The 21,479-nt window shown below is 40.8% G+C and overlaps 2 protein-coding genes across 8 annotated transcripts; one reads left to right on the top strand and one right to left on the bottom strand.

Moving 5' to 3' along the window:
• The first annotated feature begins 1,376 nt into the window (after positions 1-1,376).
• rassf11 (Ras association domain family member 11) lies at positions 1,377-5,232 on the top strand. Its single transcript, XM_080899638.1, has 3 exons — positions 1,377-1,401; positions 2,987-3,106; positions 3,197-5,232. Exons 2-3 carry the CDS (start codon positions 3,004-3,006, stop codon positions 4,510-4,512), a joined length of 1,419 nt encoding a protein of 472 aa, XP_080755764.1. The 5' UTR covers positions 1,377-1,401; positions 2,987-3,003; the 3' UTR covers positions 4,513-5,232.
• Positions 5,233-5,502: 270 nt separating this feature from the next.
• On the bottom strand, positions 5,503-21,049 carry csde1 (cold shock domain containing E1, RNA-binding). 7 transcript variants are annotated; one of them, XM_080898211.1, is made up of 21 exons: positions 20,899-21,049; positions 17,876-18,577; positions 16,722-16,984; positions 14,695-14,893; positions 14,409-14,575; positions 13,820-13,906; positions 13,324-13,421; positions 13,160-13,241; positions 11,595-11,723; positions 11,344-11,469; positions 11,007-11,222; positions 10,738-10,908; positions 10,492-10,656; positions 8,927-9,034; positions 8,543-8,721; positions 8,321-8,433; positions 8,099-8,218; positions 7,839-8,017; positions 7,537-7,700; positions 7,308-7,440; positions 5,503-7,020 (listed from the first exon to the last, which is right to left on the bottom strand). In XM_080898211.1, exons 3-21 carry the CDS (start codon positions 16,845-16,847, stop codon positions 6,973-6,975), a joined length of 2,610 nt encoding a protein of 869 aa, XP_080754337.1. In that variant the 5' UTR covers positions 16,848-16,984; positions 17,876-18,577; positions 20,899-21,049; the 3' UTR covers positions 5,503-6,972. The 7 variants fall into 7 exon arrangements, with proteins under 7 accessions (XP_080754337.1, XP_080754339.1, XP_080754335.1 ...); XM_080898213.1 differs by having other exon boundaries at positions 10,768-10,908; XM_080898209.1 differs by lacking the exon at positions 16,722-16,984 and adding an exon at positions 15,445-15,633.
• Between the last annotated feature and the right edge of the window lie 430 nt (positions 21,050-21,479).

The following is a 21,479-nucleotide window of genomic DNA, read 5'->3' as shown; positions in this document are numbered from 1 at the left end:
CAGGTTTCTTCTACTATTAACTTAAACAGAAGAGATCTGTTTAATCCTCTCAAACTTTAGCTGGTGTGCCCAATTTGCACAAAAATGCTAACTAAAGTGTTACAGCTACATGCCTCAGTAGGAAAAATCAGTGCTTCTTGCTCAAATGCCACAAGGAACAGAGTGTATCGATCTGCCACGTGAGAGTGAACTTCAAGGATAAACAGCTAAAATGACTGATTCAAGAATTTCGTCTTTCCAGAGAGATCTACACTCTTCAATATGAACCTGAGAGGTTATTGGCGGCTGTAGCCTAAATGTGATTTAGACAGGCAGGAGGGAGCAGAGTGTCCAAGTTTGTCCATCTCATATTACTCCTATCATCATCATCCAAACTGCCAGACACTACCAAATAACAACAGGTGTCACAGTGTCCGGCTCCCGCTCTACAGGCGTTCTTTGGATCTGGCCATGCAGCAGTTTCCTGTGATTTCCACATTTCCCCTTAGTTTTGGGGATATATTGTAGGAGATTTTAAGAAACACCAAAGCACGAGTGTAAACTGTAAATGTAGCACACAAACAACCGAGTGATTCCTATGGATAAATAGTCCAAATTGGTGTTACATGATGTTTGGGATTGAACATTCCTAAGTGCAATGTTAACACAGTTCTACCTATAGTTCCTCTAAATGAATAAAGTCTTCCCAGCCTCTACAGGATGTTCATCTGCTCCTCTGAAAGCTGCAGGGAGACTTCTGCATAAATAAAGGCCACTGAGTCTAAATGTACCAAGAACAAGATTAAACTTGTTCTTCTTAAAAAAAAAGTTCTGGTGCACAAGAAAGAGTCTGCTCTTTGCTCACATTTGCTGGTGGAGGGCTGCAGTATGTTGTGTTTGGATTGTAATCACACTTCCTGCTTGAAAGATAAAGAGGAACACCCAGAGCTAACATCTACCGCTGGTGAAAACACACATCTGGATTCATGTTTGGATTTGTCCTAAAACATGGTGGGACTTTCATCTAGTCTGTAATTACGAATACACAAGATCAATTTTAAATAATAAATAATAAAAGCAAATGCCAATACTGAGTGCATGCACAATACAACACAGCATATAGTCGAAACGCGAAGTCTAGAAATATGTGTTTCATTTCATTTTAATGTTACTACGAGCATGTTGCCCGGGGCAACGTGTCAAGGTTTATATCGCTAAACATTTAGTAATATAGATCTGGTTTTTCTGTGTTTTCCTTTTTTAGTGGAAAGATGCAAGAAGGGTGGGATCAGAAAGTTTCCCCCAGTGATGTGTTCAGGAATTTTAATTGGTCTTAATTGCTGTACTATTCCTCCCCACCAGAACATTCACTTCCCCAGAACAAACGTGTGCGAGCATCTGTGCTGCAGACAGGACAAAGAGGTAAGTCTCTACAAGATTTTGCCATGGATTTTCTGTAGCAAGTGCCCCTTTTCTGTTATTATTTATTTACTTATTTAATTACCAGAATATTCCAGTTATGCAGACGATCTTAGTTAGAAAGGGTCTCGAAAGACTTTCTTAGATGGATCAGTTGGTTGTTTTGACACCACATTTAGTCTATATAATAATAATTCTTATTATTTTTAAGATGTTTCCTATTACATGACCTCCTAAGCCCTCCAAATCCTAGCAAGACTTTATAAAGTCCATGTCAGCTGACTCTACTAAACTGACTTCTACCCCATGACCTTCTACTACCAATGAATGGGCGATCGTGGCTCAAGAGTTGGGAGTTTGCCTTGTAATCGGAAGGTTGCCGGTTCGAGCCCCGGCTTGGACAGTCTCGTCGTTGTGTCCTTGGGCAAGACACTTCACCCGTTGCCTACTGGTGGTGGTCAGAGGGCCCGGTGGCGCCAGTGTCCGGCAGCCTCGCCTCTGTCAGTGCGCCCCAGGGTGGCTGTGGTTACAATGTAGCTGCCATCACCAGTGTGTGAATGGGTGGATGACTGGATATGTAAAGCGCTTTGGGGTCCTTAGGGACTAGTAAAGCGCTATATAAAATACAGGCCATTTACCATTTACAGGCCAAATGAATCACTTAAGCTGAAACTTTAGTAGCCCACCCCTGTGCACTGGGTTTATTCTTAATCAGTGTAACTCACTGCATGCAGCCTACTTCAAAATGTTATAGACTCTAACATACATGCAATAAGAGACACATTTTGCTACTACCCCGAATTAACTTTCTGGGACTCATATTCCCAAGGCAGTTTCTGATATAATACAGATTTGAGCTACACCATCTCTCCATAGAGACATCTGTGACTGACCAGAGCCTGACATACCAGTGTAAATGCCTTCAACTCCTTAACTGCACGCAGAAGCCTTTTCCTGTAATGAGAATCCTCTTCCTGGATATCTGAAGTCCTTTTTTTTTTTAAGATAGAAAGGAAAAGAAAAATCAGAACTATCTTTGATGGATTCCATCCTTAGTAGCAAATGTTGATCAGCTATTTCTGAATGACCGCCAGCGAGTAGACCATGACAGTAGAGATTGAGTTGTTTGGGCCACTGTGCTTTTCTGCCTGATCATCAGCCAGATAAGTGTGCATAGATACAGGTGTAACGTACATGTTTTGGGGTTTGTGGCCCTGTGTTATGGTTTGGGATTCTAAATAGCACTGAAACAACTGACATTGTGGGAATGTGCTAATACTGATCCATGTGCTATTCCGCACCCCTCGCCCCCATCATCTTTCTTATTTTGCTCTTTCTGCTATCCTGAAAGAAAAGGCATGAAAGAAAGGTATCTACACTGTTTGCCATTTTATTCACCGTGGTGCGTAACTCTGCTATTTTGTCAAAGCCCTGAGGCTTGACTTACACATGATGGGCAGACAGATTACAGTGAATGTTAATGAGGGTTATTTAGCTGTCTCCACCACTTCCCCTAACACAGACAACAGGATACTCTGGTCAGTGTGCCACACGCTTTTAATCTCTTCTCTTTTTTTTGGGTGGGCAGATCCAAGACTGGACAGAATGGAAGTGAAGGTTTTTGTGGATGGTATCCCACGGGTGGTATGTGGAGTAACAAGGGAAACGACATGCCAAGAAGTGGTCCTAGTGCTGGCTCAAGCATTGGGTGCGTACACAGCATGCTGGACATTTTCTACTTGGTGATAAAGGTTATTTTGATATGCTGACGAATCCTCATTCTTTGCTTGTTCTTTAGGTCAACCCGGACGTTACACGTTACGGGAGAAATTTAAAGACTTTGAGCGGTGCATGACACCCGAGGAACGTCTTCTGGAGACCCTGGAGAGGTACGGTGAGCAGTCCAAGGAGGTCCAGCTCAGTCTATTCCGCAGAGGAGCATCTGTTTTGGATGAAATGGGCAAAGCAAAAGTAGGACGATATCAACCCTGTCCGCCATTAAGGAAGAAAGATGTAGGTTCCAGAATGAGGAGGAGTAGTGGCTCCCTGAGCCTGCATCGCCAAAGCTTGCCAATGTTATCCTGCTTAAGGGAAGAAGGTGAGAAGAAGCAAGAAGACCTGAAAAGGCCAAAAAGAAAGTCTCTGACACTCATGGAGGAGGCCTGGGACTGGCTGGAAAGTCTGGGGAAAGGAAAGGTCTATAGCACTGCCCATGATAAGGAAAGCAGTAAGTCGGATAAAAGGAACCGTATCTCTTTGGATTTCTCACTCACTGTGGAAAAAGATAACTCTGGTAGCATTAGCAGAGGCAAAGGGAAAGGTCAAAAAGCTTTGAAGTCAGAACTGGACCATCAAACCTCCTGCTGCATAGGAAATCAGACAAGGGGTAAAGAAAGCAAACACTCTAAAAAAACAAATGAGGCAAAATCCAACCTGTGTGGTTCAACTGCTGCCAGGACCGAGGAGGAGAAAAATACTCTCAGAGAAACCATAATATGTCAGCTCAAGTCCTTGCAGGACCTACAGGCCCAGATAACACGTATAGACAGGCAGATTTTTGACCTTGAGGAACGTCAAAGGGCCAGAATCACTGAACAGGAAGCACAAGAGATGATAGTGGAAGAAGAGATGGAGCAGATCAGGTTTTGGGAAAACGAGTTACAATCAGAGGAAGGTTACGAGAAGGATTTGCAGTATCAGTTCCTCGAGATGAGAGCGAAGGCCGTGGAGTGCAAGACTAAACTGGAGGAGTACAAGTGCAAAATGCAGCGGCTTGATTTTTTCAGAGGTGCCGCTCAAGAAGATTCTGAGACTGCTTCAAAACTCAACTCAAATTGTGCCAGTGAAATTCACGCCGTCTCGGCCCAGGATGACAATCTGGAGCAATCCAGTGCAGATGGGAGTGTAAATGTCAACAGGAAGTTCTTGCCCAGAGAAGACACCAGCCATCCAGCTCTAGTTCATCCAAACCAAATAAAGGAGCGACGGCCCACTGGACCCACTGAGCTAAGGGAGTGGTGGACACGCTGGTCAGAAGCCCATAGATCTCAATCGCAGACTCAGGTGATTCACCGTTCTGAGCTCACTATATATTTGAGCAGCACCAAGGTTTAGAATCAATGTCCTGGCGTTAAAAGACAATGATCCTTCACACTTTCCATTCCAAATTTATTACCAGTGCTTACTGCATGTTCTGGGCTGGGATAAAGCCCTTCAGCAAGTATTGAACTTTAATTGTTCCTCAGCTTATTTACCTTCAGTGGAAGAGACCAGTTTAGTTTTATTTCACATTTGACTTCCTCTGTATTTTAGCACATCTGAAGTGTTTTTCATACTTAAACCTGCTCTGGTGCACCAATGAATAATTATACTGACTTCATAATATTCAAGCAAGCCAAACTGAAGACTGATTTGACATGTAGGACTAGACTGAAAGCTTTCTCTATGAATTTATCCTCACCATCAGCTGTCAGTGTACCCACACTGATTGACAATGCTGCTTTTGTTGCAACTGCTGTTTAACACCAGAATGCTTCTTGCCCTCAAGACAGTCATAATATTGTAGTTGGATTGTCCTACCAGCATCTTAAAATCTATACAGACACAACATTTACAGATTTAAATTTAGTGAAAAACATGGCTTTGTGGATCTTTGGTCATTCTTACTGGCAGATATGGAAAATTGCAGTGATCAATTTATTTTCCACTCGCTACAGGGAACGTAGCACCACAAATACATCGATGTCTTATTTCTCTCTCATTTGTAACTGTGTTGGTGTGACATCTTGACCATTTTTCCCCCTCACATTTAAACCTGACTTCCCTCTTCATCAAATGCAACCATTCTGAGATTTAACAGACATCACCAGGCTACAACAGCTGATAGTGGAATCAAAGACAACACTGAATATAAAACATGTTTTATCAAATGTAGTTTTATTAACTGATTACTTATGCATGTCTTTCTCACAACTAGCCAATGTCAGACAAATTGCTCTATATAATAAAATGAACTTCACAAGCATTTATTTTGCTTTCAAGTTGTTTTATTCAGTCTCAAAGAACACCTACAGGCTTCCTCTGAAAAGAAAACAGAACAGCTCGTGAATTTCATAAAATTTTAATTCAATTGTCTCATTCAAGAACATTAACAAAAGTACATGAGAACCTCTGTACGTGGTTCAACTGAAACCCGGTGATCTCCAGAGAAATTAATTTTGACTGTAACTTAACGTGCAGAGGCACAACAGCTCATCTCCAGAGTGCACAAGCTGATCTCCTGATTTCTAATGTAGTTTTTCTTAAAAACTGAATTTCTAATACTTCACCCCTTTTCCTTTAAGTTACATTGGTTGTGTTATATTTGAAGTTTCCAAATTCCACTTTAAAAAAAAAAAAAAGAAAAAGAAAAAAGCAGCACACATTACGTATAGTATACGTCAACCCACAGGTTTGGGATGCATATCAGTATTTTTCCTACTTTAAGAGAAAGCCACCCTAAGATTGTTCTGAATATTTTGGCGGTTGGCTGGGATCAGAGGACACATCTAAATTTTTATTTTTTTATTTTTATGTTTATTTCATTTTGCTTTCAGTTTTTAGGCACCTTATTCTTAATATTAGCAGATTAAGTTTCGATGGAGAAAAAAAACAAAACAAAACAAAAAAAACCCCCATGAAAATTATGTGCAAGAAACAAAAAAACAAAAAGTATAAAAGAACTGCAGATATAAGATGCCACAAGGAATTCTGCACCTGGGAGGGGAGAGGGAAAAGAGGAAGAAAAAGAATGCTGAAGTGGAGCATGTGAATACCAAAAAGGCATCAAAACTCCAGACTGGTGGAATTAAATCCCATTAGATTAACTACTTTGACATTCACATATATCACACACGCGCCATGCTTCCACTTCAATAAAGCATTAAAAACTGCTCAAAAAAAACGAGCAGAGAAGAATCCTCGGTTTAAGCTTGCACATATGAGAAATATGATCCTCCTTATGGAGGGAGCTTTGCTTTATGCGTTTTGTAGGAAAGCATACAGGAGTGGAAACCTGATAGCGAAGTTATTACGTTTCCGTCGGTAAGGGAGCAAAAAGTAAGAACGAATATGGAGCTGAGGTTCAAACACATGCTAACAGTCACTCGCCCAGTCAAACTAGCGGACAGATTACAGGTGCAGAATTCCAGACAAAGAACAAAATCAGGACGTAGACAGCCACACCGTCACCACTCTGACTTGGAGGGAACAAGCCCCTTAGAAACAAATACCTCCATTACACACTAATCAATTCTAGGATACATCATACGCACACACTCAGAGGTCCCCATGTACACTGCAGCGTGGAACTCTGTATCAAGTACATCATACATGGGAGGCAGGGAACTGTGGAATAAGAAAAGTTCCACTGCAGACTGGGGACAAAGATTACACATGCCAATTACTGTATGTGTGCGTATGTTTTGCGGATGAGTTTGTGTACAAGCATGTGTCAAATTAAATTCCCTTATCCCCTGCTGCTGCTCTCGGCGACAGCGTCCCTCCAACACCAAATGGGGGTAGGCCCTGTATTGCTCAGTCAATGACACCAGGCTGGCGAGTCTTCCGCTCCACATTGAAGCCCTGTAAAGACAGAATAAGTTTAATTAAGATTAAAACAAAAGGAAAGGGGGAAAAAAAAAAGATAAAAAAAAAAGTTGTAAAAATTTTTTAGGAAGGAAACTAACCCCTGAAATGCTCGCCAAGTGTCTTTTTTAGTCACTGTAGCAAATGATTTCATTCTACTTCATTCTGATCAGTAACATGGATGGCTCCAAATTCATTTTAGCCAAAGTCATTTCTAAAAAGACTATACAAACTTACAGGTTAGCACAATTCAAATGTGGCACCATCTGATAATCTCATCATACCTTTGAATTGTCAGGACCACGAGGCTGCCTTACAATGACCAGGCGAGGAGCACTGGCATCATCAAGCGTGATACTCTTCAGTCTGTTCACCAGGCGGTCAGGACGTGGAGTCGCCACTGGTTTAGGCCCCTCACTGCAAGAGGAACACAATGAACAAACAATGTGAAGGCCCACTGGTTTAAACATACCAGCCACAGTCCAGTTCTAAATTTAAAGATCAAGTTCTTACCTGACTCTGCGTACATTGCAGGCACTACATTTTCCTGTGCGTTGATTGAGGACAACTGAGAACTCCACTTCATCCCCAGTCTGAAGCTCCAGACCATCTTGCACTTCTTTTACATGGAAGAATAACTTCTTGCTATCACCAACTTCGTATGTGATAAAGCCAAACTGGAGGGGGGCGGGAATTAATCACAATTTTGAGTTTTAAAGTATGACGTCCACCTACTACCCAGTGTGTTTTTTGTTGTTGTTTTTTTTTTTAAATTATGCAATTGAGGAGAGGAAAAAACAAAAACTGAACACTACCTGGTCTTTAACACACTCCACCATGGCTCTACGCTGCGGAACCACATTACAGGCCATCTTCTGGCCAGTCTGGGTTATTGTGCAAACCTGGAACTTCACCTGTTCTCCTTTTTGCAAACAATCAGACTTGTTTGCCATACTCATGATTCCAAATGGATAATTCTGCACTTTTGATCCGCCTGAAAATTAAAGGGGGAGGAATCAATTTTACTTTCTACAAATAAACTGTTTTACATGTGTAGTCATAATGGGATACCAACCTTCCTCTGAGAACTCAACAAGTCCTTGGTATTCAGTCTGGGAGGGGTCAACACTGCGTATAGGACGGATAACTTTCCCTGTCATCACTGTCCCACCAACATCTTCACCAATTCCATTCACTATGACGGGAAAGCAGTGGATTTTATTTGCAATCATTCCTACCTACAAAATGTCAAACATTACAAATGTACCAAAAACAACTGGAAGTGAATCACTGATACCTGCAGCAACCTTGGTGACCTTTTCAGCACTGACTTTGTTTCCTTTTCCCTTTGAGAGATTGTATTCCACTGTGTCTCCCAGATCCAAGTTATCCAAGTCTCCGCACATTTCACTAAAAACAAAAGCACAAGTCTGAGAATTTGATACTAAAGCGAGTTATCTGCATGGCATTAATAAATGAATACCCTAACCCAGAGGTGTGTTCAAACTTAAATCATTACCTGTAGTGAAAGAACACTTCCTGGTCATGATTTGCTGTCTCAATGAAACCAAAGTTATCTTTCAGTGCAGCAACAAATCCATGCAGTCTCTTGGCACCAGAGGCATTACGGTTGAGGACCCGGATGGAGACGGCACTCTGTTGGCCAGTTCGCTTCACTTCATTGATTGAGAACTCCACCTAGAGGACAAACGCACAAGTTGCATGGGAAAAAAAAAAAAAAAAAAAAAGGAAAAAAAAAAAAAAAAAAAAAGCTTCAAGCTTTCAACAACTAAACTTCAAACCTTCAAAAGATGAATTGTAGCATCAACTGTTTGCTGGACTAATTAGGCTAAATGCATAGTGGAAACCATATTTGCGCTCAAGCAAAATAAAGTGTTACTACCTTGTCCCCAACCTGTGGGTGACTTCCTCCCTCTAGGTCCTTGGCATGGTATGGCACAGTGAGCTTCACTCCACAGTCTTCATATGCAATCACTCCCTCCTCAGACTCCTACAATAAAAGCAACACATCAAACTTGGATCATCTTTCCAATTAAGACAACGGTCCCCAACCTTTGTTGCGCCACGGACCGGTTTATGCCCGACAATATTTTCACGGACCGGCCTTAAGGTGTCGCCGATAAATACAACAAAATAAAACTAGTACTGGTACCGATAAAAAGATTTATTCATAACACACGTGAAAAGACCCAGGAAAACTGAGTTAACGATAACAAAAATAACACTGAAAACTGATAAAAACCCTGAAAACCATACATTTCACACCTGAGCCTCAACTCTCGCAGCCCGGTACCAAACAACTCATGGACCAGTACCGGTCCGAGGCCCGGGGACCGCTGAATTAAGACTAGCAGTGCTGGCCAAATGTCTCCGCAATGCTACAGTTGAACAAAATGAGCATAAGCTGGCAATGTCACCAATTTAAAAGAGAACAAGTCATTTATGACTAGTGTATTAGAAAATTCTGTGCACACAGCCTACATAAGCATTAAAGATAAATGTGTGCAATGCATCATGCTGTAGCAGCCTAGTTAGTACACACCTAATCTACTACAAGCAGTGTTGAGCTTTACCCTACAATTTAGGGCTGCATAATTATTCACTGCTCTAGTTTATAATAAAAAACTAAACACTGTTACTTGACTGAAAATGGCTCTTAATCCATCGTTTGCCATTTCAGTTACTGTATATCGTTTTGAATGCAAAACCATTAGCGCTTAATTGAACTGTTAAAACAAAATCAAAAATCTGGGCGCAGTTTACAATTATTAGGAAGAACCAAAAACTCGCTGTTTTAATAGGATACTGTGTTCGTGAACACCACACACATTTTAAATACAACAGGCTGACAACCACTAAGAGGAGGAGAACCCCCCCCCCCCCCCCCCCACACACACACACAAAAAAAACCCCACTAGCATTCTGATTACTTTTGTGCAGCCCTACAACAAAGTGAAGCTTCAATTCCAGATTCCATGGGTTAAATGATGATCAAACCTCACACTGTAAATTAATCAGGTGAAGGACACCAGAGGGTTAGAGGTTAACAAAGACTAACCTTTTCTACAACTTTACCCTTTAAAAGCAAGAGAAAGATTTATCAGACAGCAAGTCTCGGCACCACAACACTTCACTTGATCATTTGGATTTCTAGACTTTACGTGATGAAAAGCTTCTTTAGATTATGCGTTAGTAAAACAAATTGCGACACCGATAGTTTGTACAACTGGAGTGTCTTTAATTGTGATGCACTTTCATGTAGCTTCATGCAGAAGGTCTCAGTCCTACCTTATCTTTTTTCTAACCAACAAGGAGCATGAACAGGAAGTCATTGAAGGAGGAAAGCAAAGAGGAACATTAGAACTAAAACAGTGTGAAAATACGGATAGATGAGGGGAAATGGGCTGTGTCATAAATGGGGATGATTTAAGTTATAAGCGGTGTTACCTTCTCCTTGCCCTTGGTGGGACTGATGTTCTTGGCGGTGTTTCCAACGACTTCCTTTTCCACTACACCCACAAAACGTTGCTCAGACTGGATATGGAAAGACACTGTGCCTTTTGGAAGCTTCTTAATGCGCACTGCATGGTTTCTCTGAGCTGACAGCATATCCTGGCAGGGATGACATTTATATTAGTATTTTTACTTTAAAGTAACTTGAATGTGCCTGCTTAGGTAATAGAAAATACATACTTTTTTGAAAAGCTTATAAACAGGACCTACAGGCACAACAGTGAACTCCACTTCATCTGAGATATGAAGCTGGCCCTCCTCTAGGACTTCACTGAAGTGAAAGAACATCCTGGCATCCCGATCCACACACTTAATGAATCCAAAGCCATCGCGTATAGCTGCAATAACCCCCTAAAAGAATACATGATGATGCACCATAATCAACATCTGTGATGAATGTACTATAATATAAAATTAAAACCATTTATAGCTGCTGTTCTGCAAGCTACCATTTCACGATTCTCCTTGGTGAACTTGAAAGTGTCTGGCAAGATTTCGATGTTGGTAGCCCGCTCAAGCTTGTCTCGGCGATCAGTAGAGATGTTGAATTGTATGTGGTCTCCTTCCAAAAGAGTCACCTTGGTCTTTGTGTCCTTCTCGCCAAACGGCAGTTCCTTGTCATTGAAACCCATCCTTACACTGACACGACCGGGCAGAGGGTCATTCTGTGGAAACAAAGTTTACATATCTGTTAAAATTGTTTTAAATTCTTGGGTTGTAGTCCATGCTCCCTTTAACAACAACAAACTGTCTTCTACTAAATAAAGTTTATCAGAATCTCCTTGCCTGGTTCTTGGTGGGGACTTTGGGAATGACCTTTACAACGGTGCCTTCAAACTGCTCAATGCTGATATCCTCAAAGATGACTGTTCCTTGAGGGAGGAGCCTCACGTCTGTTGCTACTTCTTTACCCTATTGAAGGTTACAAATTAATCAAAGTCCTTTAAGAGTTACACAAAGACAGTCAAAAGTAGAGCTAAAGCTGAGTGATACATTTTCAAAACGTTCTACTGAAATTCCTAAAAGGTAGCACTCACATTTCTATCTTTGATGGTGAACTCCACATCATCTCCAGCCTGAAGAGCCTCTAGATCACCTTTGAATTCGCTGTAGTGAAAGAAGATTTCCTTCACCACATCTGCTCTTTCAATGAATCCAAAGGCCTCCTGAAATTGAAAACAAGGCTCAGCATAACAGGTTGGTCCTGTTTCAATAGTTCAGCAATTCTAATAAAGCTTGGGAACGAATGAAGAGGGAAAAAAGCCTGCCAAGGGTAAAATTAAGTTGTTTTTGTAACCACTGTTATATTCTACAACATGACAAATCATGTATGTGACTAGACAGCATTGTCTCTCTCACACACACACACACACAGCTGTTCAATATAACCATATATATCGGATGACGATATAAAAACCTCTATCGTTTCATTTTACGCTATCGTTTGTTTCGTGGTGTCGCAAAATAAATTGTTTATGGCAATATTTTTCTCATCGTTTTGATGGTCACTGTAGTGGCTATATTAATTTCTTAAAGTTCTCTTTCCCTTATATTTTATAAAACCACACTACGGACGGACAAGAGCCTGTTTTTATGCGTTGTGGTTAGCAACAACGACGGTAACAGCATCGCGTGTCCGCTTGTTTATGTTCCACATAAACCTTTCACAATAAAGCTCAAGATCCTGTTGAGACTTTTCAAAATAAACTGAATCACGTGAAAGAGCAGATTATTTACGGATGAGAAGTTAAAAAGCCGCCAGGTGCTAAAAAAAACAAAAAACCTTAGACTCAAACGTTAGAACAGGCTAGATGCACCTGCTCCTTGTCTTTTCTATCTCTGACTTTATGTCCTCTACAAGAGTTTTTTTTTGCTGGTTCTTCAAATGTTCAATAAAAACATGTATGCTAATTCATAACGAAGAAAGCTTTGTAATGAAGACTGTCATTTCCAAAACACTGCCCGCCCCCACCCCGCGGTCCGCAGCGCTGTTGAAAAGGCTGTGGAAGTCCATGTATTAAACACGTAGACCTGTGACATAAAAAAAATCACCAAACTCGGACGACCACAGACTGTTGTCCTTCGTGGTGATGAAGGAAAACGCTGGGTTGGCATGTAAAAGGGCATTTATTCCCTTCAAAGACCTGCAGTTCAAAAAAAGCGCCCCTCGACAGCCAAACCCATCTGTTCTCTGATTGGATTGTTACATTTGTGATTGACATGACATTGACCAATCAGATGAAGGGAAGAAAAATAGGGTCAAAAATCCGTAGTTGTAACTTGCAGGGGTTTTTTTTCTAAGTCCACACACAAATCTTTTTTACGCACACACAAATCTTTTTTACGCACACACAAATCTTTTTTACGCACACACAAATCTTTTTTACGCACACACAAATCTTTTTTACGCACACACAAATCTTTTTTACGCACACACAAATCTTTTTTACACATACAAAATATTTATGACCACATTTTGAGCCCATAGAACTTTACAAACCGTAAAGTTCACCCAATACTCCTCAAGTGTTCTAGGCAATTTGTTTTGTCAAATTTCAAAGATATTCCACTAGAGAGAAAAAGTGTTTTGATTGGATCTTACCTTTGTAGCACACACTACACCCTGGCACCTCATCTGTTTTTTCTTCACAAGCTGAATATTACGAGCGCTGACTGCACCAGTACTGAAAAACCACAAAGGAATGAACATTAAACACCCAGTGACAGCTGCTTATGGCATTTATGCTACAAGTGCTGCACACTTACTGCTTATTGGTCTCCATATAGAAGCTGACTTTGTCCCCCGTGTCCAAATGGATATTTCCCTCCACGTCATCAGGAGTATATGTAAGGTAAAATACTTCCTGTGAAAAGACACCACCGATTTAAAAAAACAAAACAAAACAACACCTAATAACTCGAACTATGTAATATTCAAAACTACCAACAATGAAACTGAGTGAAGAAAAGACTGCCATGTGCTGTGGAGGCTGAAGGCTTTACATTGACTCAGTGCCACCTAATTTGACTAAAAGCAACACCTACAAACACTGGCTTCTGCCCTTTTTCATTAGTAATCATGTTAGATTGAGTTTGCTAAATGCTTATTTGATCAAACAAAAGATGCATGAAGTTAACCAATTGCCTCTGTACAAAGTTTACTACAGAGGACAGGAGATGAATTCAAAGAAGAAACCCACTCCATTACATTAACATCCTGCAGCTTGCTGACTCAAAGTGTAATTCATGCCACCTATCTTACCCCATTTCTTTCATAGCAGACACTGCCAGTGGGCACCTGTCCAGGAGCAGACTTTCCATCCAAATGTAACGGGATTGATGACACAACCTGCAGTAAGGGGGGAAAATTACAGGTAGAAGCCATTAAACCACTGTTTCATTGGGCTGAATAGACAGCTACAAAGCCAAATAAAAAAAAATTATGGAAATGAGATGAATAAAATGCCTGAACCTCAAATTGTACAAATGCAGGTGCATGAATGCTCTAAATGAAGATTTGAGTAATTTGTTTACATCAAATAACAAGGTTAGTGGCATCATGTAGTTATGTTTATCACCAATGATACCAAGTATTTGGGAAACTGGCTGTTGTATAAAATACAGAATCGAGTTGTCAAGTGAGAAATTATCTCATTCGTACACATTTGTTCAGACATTCATCATCTCAAGCAGACACTCATGCCAGTTTTTAGTTTACATTTAAACTGTAAATCAGGATGAGAGACAAGCTTGACAGTTATAAGAATGACACTGCTTGCCCCAAAAAATAAAATAAAAAGGCTAAGCTGACAGACAAGGACATAACCAAAAATAAAATGGTATTCCTTAACTGGATGAATATAACCATGCAGCACAGTAAAGGGATAGGCGTGCAGGTCTGGCCCCACCTGGCCCGAAATGCGCTCCTCTGGCAGCACTTCTGGCTTTATCTTAAGCAGCTTCACTGCTATGGGCTTGCCAGTGCGCCTGTCAGAGGAAACTTCAAACTCTACATCATCTACAGAGAAAGGGACAACAAATAGAAAAGAAAATGAGCAAACTTCAAATGACAAAACCTAAGTTTCAATAAAGTCAGCAGGAAATCAAGTAGGTTTCTTTTCAGTAAGTCGCCCTCACCTCCTATTTTAAGCTCCTGCAGGTTGCCATTGTACTGGGAGCAGTGGAAGAAGAGACGAGCCTGACGTTCAGAGCACTGGATAAACCCATAGGACGTCAAGAGCTTCTCCACCACACCAGTCTCTCTAATGCCAGGCCCTGAGCCATTGGCATATGCGGTGTGCCCATTGTTGTGGAGCATGCCTGGGTCAAAACTCATCTAGAGAAGAAGAGAAGCAAGTGTTAAAAAGAAAGCTACCAGTAGTACATAAACATGTAGTTTAACAATTAGGATGCAGCAGCTGTGTTGGATGCCAACCTAAAACAAAATAAATAAAAAGGAAATGAAAAATCAAACATGCAAGTATAGCACTTTCAGGGAAAGTGTGGAGGGGGCAGGGTGAGCAAGTAAAGCCACACGAGAATCTTTGGGGGCTAAGACGCACTGATTTCAAACTTAGACCACGAACATAACACAGTAGGGTTTCCTTTTCACTCATGCACCTGAAGCTGAACTTGACTCACTCCATTTACAGCAGTGTGGCAGAATTTCACACAGTTCTGGTTAGACAAACATTCAATGTGTTTCCATCCATTAACCAACTACTGATTACATGGCAATATCACCAGAAACTTGTCAAAACTCTTTCATAGCACCCTAGTTAATCTTTGGGGCATTTGTTTTCATCCATGCTGTTAGCAAAAGTCACAACACACCAGCAGCTCAGAGTGGTTAGGTCAGTGTGGGCACCATCAGATATGCCTCCTTACTGATCTCTGATACAAGGGTGTCCGCTTGTGTTTTTTACTGCCTGGGTGGGGATGGCAAGAGACGGAGGAGGAACGGGGGATAGGTACGGGACCAGTAGAAGCAGATGGGGTAGAGCCAGTGTTGCGAGCCACTGGAGGTTCAGAGGAGCCTCTTTCCATTTCTGACACTGGGGACAGGACTGGGATATGCTGCAGAGAAATGAACGTTTGGCTTTTACTCTGCCTACAGTTTCCCATCATCTCAGACAAAACCTGCTGAACTTATAATTCAACTTTTGAGGTATTATAGAGTCCTTTAGGCCCAACACATTCTGACGGGTTCTACAAAAAGCAATGGACTAGATAATAGTCATCACAACCACCACCAATACTTAAACCAGGAACAATAGCAGGCAGTAAAACCATCAGATCACTCAACCCTGAAAATTTCATGTTGAAGGGAGCGATATTTGGAGCACTACCAAGTCCCTGGTAGTACTAGATCGCACTCAAACAGGAACGGATCTACAGAGGAAGCAACACTAAAAAGATATCTAAAATACATTATTGGCACAGACGGTCATGGGAATGATTTAAATACAGTGCTGCAATTAAAAACAAAAACAAAGTAAAGATGGAGAATCAGAAAATGCAAATGACAGGTCAAAGAGCGATGCATCTACAGTGGACAGGAAGTTGGTGATGGATTATGAGTAATGGGGGAAGAGGGAGGGGATCCCAGAGCAGCCTCTTGCTAGCCCCTGTCCTGCAACTATCACGACTCCTTATGACACAACGCAAATGTACATGAATCCCCAAAGAGAATTAAGGGCTTTGGTCCAGTGCTGATGGATGAGTACTGTAAATACCATCTACTTAAGATCAATTTTCAGTTTTCCTGAGAACCAACAAGTATCCACCTTTCATATGCATCTGTGGTCCTGGATTTTGTGTGTAGTTACGTCGAAGTGTTAATATTGTCCATCTTGAGTCACTGCCCTCCCTTTTACCAGTCTGAATATTAATCGGGGAGGGTACAATGTAAAAAAAAATTAAATAAAAATAATAAAAACGATTTAAAACAAAAATTTAAAAAAAGTGCTCATTTACATCAAATTTCAGACATCTAGTTGGCAGAACACCCTCACCCTACAAGAAAATAACTGAGTAGAGGCTAGTCTTGGGAGCCTGAAAAGATGAAAGAAGTTATGCCATTCACAGCAAAGATGTGGGGCAAGGTGGGTGGATGGGTGCTCGATGGGGTGGGGCACGTAGAAAGGTGGGAAGGTGAAACTTACGGATCGGCCATATGGCGACAGGCTGAGTCCGACAGGGGAGGTGCTGCTCAGGTCAGCGCTAACAAACGCGGTGGGTGGCGACGCAGGCAAGGTAAACTCAACAAAGCCTTTCCAGGGGCTGCCCATATTTTCCCATAAACTTGAACAAAACTTGCTTGAGCACTTGCTGAACTTTGATATAGGTTTTGTTTTTTGTTGGATTTTTTTGCTTGAGTGTTAAATACTATTCTTAATCAACCACCCAATGATACACCGCTGGATGTCTGCAAGGGTGAAGAGAGGAACAAACATAATAGGTAAGGCAAGTCAGCCAGTGTGCCAAGTGTCACAAACAAAAAGGAAAATAGCTGCAGGCTTTAATCCCCAGAGAGGATACAAAAGGGGGGGAAAGAAGGCAAAAAAGGAGGGGGGGGGGGGTATGGCCTGAGAACGACAAAATAGGAAGAGTGTGGATCAGGTAACGGAAGGCAAGTAAATCATTTTCCAACAAAACTGAATGACTACTTCAAGTATTTGGAGGTGGTCGTGGCTCAGTGGTGCTGGCTTCTTTCACATTTTCAGAAAAGTTATCTTTAACAAAAGGACAATGTAGAGGTCACTAAGATCAAATCACTATTTTACATCAAGTATCACTTCCTGCACTCACTCCACAAAAGGATGTGATGTCACATGGAGAAACCAATAAGTACGCAAGATTCAAGTCTAACCAAGCACTGCGGTAGCTTGGAATTGGCTGCTGCAAACAACAGCTTAAAATATTGTCCTACAAAGAGAAATTTAAATGAGGTCCAAAACAAATAAATAATTTAGTTTGCATAACTTTGACAAAGATGAAAACGCATTGGTTTTTAGTGACTGAGGGGAAAAAAAGAAATATGAATAAACAACATCCTCGGTATACTGCCCCAAAACAGTGCAATGGTAAGTGTTATACAATCTGTTTTTAAAGCATGTGTGAATCATGTAGTGCATCTAACAAATGCAGATTCTGAATCAGATACCAGTTTTATAAGAATATTAAAATCCAAAAGAGGCCACTAATAAACCTAATAATACAGAGAGGTAATGATGAGCAAAACGTGTGACATAACCAGAAGTACATTTACAGCCATCAAAAACACGCTATGAAGGGCTTTAACTGACTTGAGACCTACCTTTATTGGTCGCCTTGTGTCTTGTATCTCTCAGGATTTTGATGAACTAGCAGTTTTTGTGGACCTCTTCACGCACACAGTTGAACACGCACACTTGTTACAGTTTCTGGCACAAGTTCTAGATGTTGCATAAAGTAAAAAATAAAAAAGGGGGGTGGAAATTTAGAGCAAAAATAAAACAAAAAGGCAAAGGCAGGTGCAAAAAACACTGCTCAGGAAAAAGGAGAAAAAAAAAAGGGTTAAGTTGGGGAAGGGAGCTATGGGAGTGGGGAAAAGGAAAAAACAAAACAAAAAAACCAACAACAACAACAACTAGCAGATAGCAGCCCACTCCACACCCCGGTGGTGAGTCGGCGGTGTAGTGAGGATGAGGAGGGCTAGGAGCAGCGTTGGGACGTGTGCTTTGTCAAAGCTGTTGAGTAGGCACAAACTTCTGGTTTCAGATCAACTCTGGTCTTCTCAGAATATGCTTGGGCGCAAGTTTGCTTCTCTTCCACTTCGCAGTTGGGATGATGTGCGTATTCTTTGGTCGTTTCAGGATTTGGTTACTTCTTGCGTTTAAATCCTTGAAGTGATCCTTTTTCACCCACGCTTCTTCAGTGTTGTCTTTGTTTTGGGAGGTTTGTCTTCAGTTTCTTTGATTTGATCTGAACTTGAAGCAGTTGCGGATGGTACAAAAATTCAGGTCTGTTTCACTTCATACTGTTTGAAGGGGGATGAAGAAAAAAAGAAGATCTGGTTAGATGAAAACTTATCACCAACTCCACTGATCTAAATTTAGGTTAAATACAAAATGGCCCAAGGGCTCCATGAGTCTGTAGTGAGAGAGAAAAATGTAATTACACTGTCAGCTAATACGACTATTCTGTCACATGAAAACAAGTAAAAACCCCAAGCACCAGCAGCCTGAGGTCTTTTGGGAACATTTGATTCTTTAGCTGCACTCAAGTACAAAAATAAGCTTTCCTCAAATGCCTCTAGATACAATGCTAGGCAGCTGACAAGTACTTTGGATCAACAAGTCCTTGTGCATACCGTCAGTTCAGGCTATGTTATTTATGGCAACATTTCAGACCAAGGCCCTCTGTTTCATCATTCAGCCCCCCAGTTGTTCTGCATGCACACCACTGTAAACATTTTCAGAAGGGCTAATCTGGCAATCAAACAAAGCATTGTAACATGTGTATGACCACCCCCCCCAAAAAACAAACAAAACAAAAAAAAAAAAACATTTTTCCAGAAACTCCAAGTAACATACAGCACACCAGAGCTGGATGTTGTTGACCTAAATACCCTGCTCTGAAAACAAGATAGCTGAGACAACCAAGGACACATGATATCTATTCTGCTGTGACTATGTTGCAATGTCTCCCTTCTTACATCCCACTAGGTTAGAATATGACGTTGTTAAAAGGCTCAAATGTGATTGCTACAAGGTTGACTGCATAAGTGTATTAAAGGTTATGAGCCAGGAGCTTCTGTGGCATCTACGATTTTTTTCTGCTTTTTATTTCGCAGGAAACAAGAAAAAAAAAAATCAACTCACGACACAACTAGCAGCGATCGGCCGTTTTAACCATGGTTTTTTTTGTTTTGTTTATTTATTTATTATTTAAATTGGGACCAAACTACAGTTTTGTCTGTTTGTTATTTAATAACACGAGTGGGAAAGATACCTCTTATGATTGGACATTTATTAAACGACAGTCTTTTCTCTGGGCAAACAAAACAACCGCCCCGACAGGAACCACCATGTGACTTCTCAGCAATCCGCTATCCTCAGCTGGAACTGCCAACATGGCCTGATCCAACACGTTTCGGTACGTTACGTCTAACCAGTCGATTTCAAAACACACAATAAACTAAAATATAGTTAGTTAAAACTTCGTTCCTTTAGTTCTGTTTTGCTCATTAAGCAAAGTAACCCGCACAATCACATTTAAGGATGTCTTACTGACCTTGTGTGGACAAACAGAACCTGACAGATTGACATTCGCCGATGCTAATCGTCGTAAACGGCTACTACTCCACTGTCTTTAGCAACACTTAAGTTAATGATGAAGAATTTCTTTAACTAAAACGCATTCAGTTCTTTTGTAATTACCTGATGACTTAACTCCTGTGCGGCTTGGAGTCCTTGAACATAAAGTTTGCTGGTAATTAAGCAACGGTTCAACGTTGTACACTGTACATAGAGATAACATTTCGACTTCTCTTTCACATTAATGTTTAATGTGGTTTCGGCCATTAGTCAAAATATATAGAATTTCTATGTATTAATTTAGCTGGGACTGATTATAAAGAATTTTTTTAACTGGAAATCATATTTTAATGGAGACGTTTTTTAGAACTGGATCGTATCACACGCCAACCTGCAACACGGGCTATTTAAGCTAAACGGACAATAGAGTTAAGAACAGACAATGCCAAAAGTGACTGCCGACACCAGGACAGTTCTTTAAAAAGTACTTATAATTATTTACATTTTAATTTCTTGCCAGTCAAGAACAACGTTAAATATAGACACTCAGTTTATTCATTTCTTTACGTCGATAACGCAATAATAACATTATCGGCGTTAACGGCACGAGGACGGAACAACAAAGAAGCTAGATATAAGCCTCGTGCTTAATTCTATTTAAATGCCATCTTTGTCTCTAAAGTAAACCACATTCATTCTACACACGTGCTGTTTCTTCGCCAGACTCTAATACGTCTTAGAAAAAACATCACGCGCCTGTTTATTTATACCTTCGACAGCATAACTAGGCCATTGGCAATGCTAAGTAGCTAGTAGCGACTACCGTTAGCTAGCATGCCGTTGTACTCCTCGGCCCTCGCGTGATTTATGTGGAGCTGTAACAAGGCAGCCTCCACCCAGGCCCGAACTGTGCGTACGACTAAGCGCTGACTCACCAATTCACCTCTAAGTACTCACTGACCAAAAAGAAAACTATCATTGATATATTACCAGTACACGCTTAAATTCTTCTGCTAAAAGGGATAAAATATTAAAAACTCACCCCAACAGCTTTCAGCACTGTCACCAGCGCCGCTAGAAGCAGCACGGCACATTGCGTAGAGATAGGGAGACGGCTAACGCGATATTTGACGATACTAGGTAGACCAAAGATCCTAAAGCGAAGAGTGGCTACGCAAGGCGCTGATAAGAAACCGCCTATGTGCCGCAAAGGGACATGGGAGGCATTTGCGTTATAGTAACGTTAACATTTTATCTACCTCGCTGTCTAGACTGGAAAACAGATATGTAAGAGTAATCCAGTCGAGTTCAATAAATAATAAACCATTAATTATTTGATTAATGAGTAAATAATAGCTATCATGCCATTTATTAGATAACTAAACTGAATAGGTGTCGCCATAACTAAGTTTTCTCCCCATACAGGAGAGTTTCTGAGACTACACGTTGCACAATTACCCAACATAGGAAAATGTAACATAATGCATCAACTCAACTCAGCCCTTCACTCGCTTTGAAATTACCCGATAGTAATATTTAAATTTCAACACTGTAAGTGGCTTACGTTACATTTTTACTTGAAATGTTGATAATTTTTAAAATTATGTTGTTGTTGTTCATTTT

The sequence above is a fragment of the Rhamphochromis sp. 'chilingali' genome (assembly GCF_963969265.1).
Source record: "Rhamphochromis sp. 'chilingali' genome assembly, chromosome: 12".
Taxonomy (NCBI): Eukaryota; Metazoa; Chordata; class Actinopteri; order Cichliformes; family Cichlidae; genus Rhamphochromis; species Rhamphochromis sp. 'chilingali'.
The sequence above is the reverse complement of the archived record's forward strand: the minus strand, read 5'-3'. Positions and strand labels throughout refer to the sequence as shown.

What these genes read in the sequence shown, in the direction of transcription:
- rassf11 (XM_080899638.1), top strand. Translation starts at nt 3,004, where the DNA reads ATGGAAGTGAAGGTTTTTGTGGATGGTATCCCACGGGTGGTATGTGGA. An exon ending in AGTGCTGGCTCAAGCATTGG is followed by an intron (nt 3,107 to 3,196) that starts GTGCGTACACAG and finishes CTTGTTCTTTAG; the next exon opens with GTCAACCCGGACGTTACACG.
- csde1 (XM_080898209.1), bottom strand. Translation starts at nt 15,603, where the DNA reads ATGGAAAGAGGCTCCTCTGAACCTCCAGTGGCTCGCAACACTGGCTCT. An exon ending in GCAGGAGCTTAAAATAGGAG is followed by an intron (nt 14,576 to 14,694) that starts GTGAGGGCGACT and finishes CTTTCTCTGTAG; the next exon opens with ATGATGTAGAGTTTGAAGTT. An exon ending in TCACCATCAAAGATAGAAAT is followed by an intron (nt 11,470 to 11,594) that starts GTGAGTGCTACC and finishes AACCTTCAATAG; the next exon opens with GGTAAAGAAGTAGCAACAGA.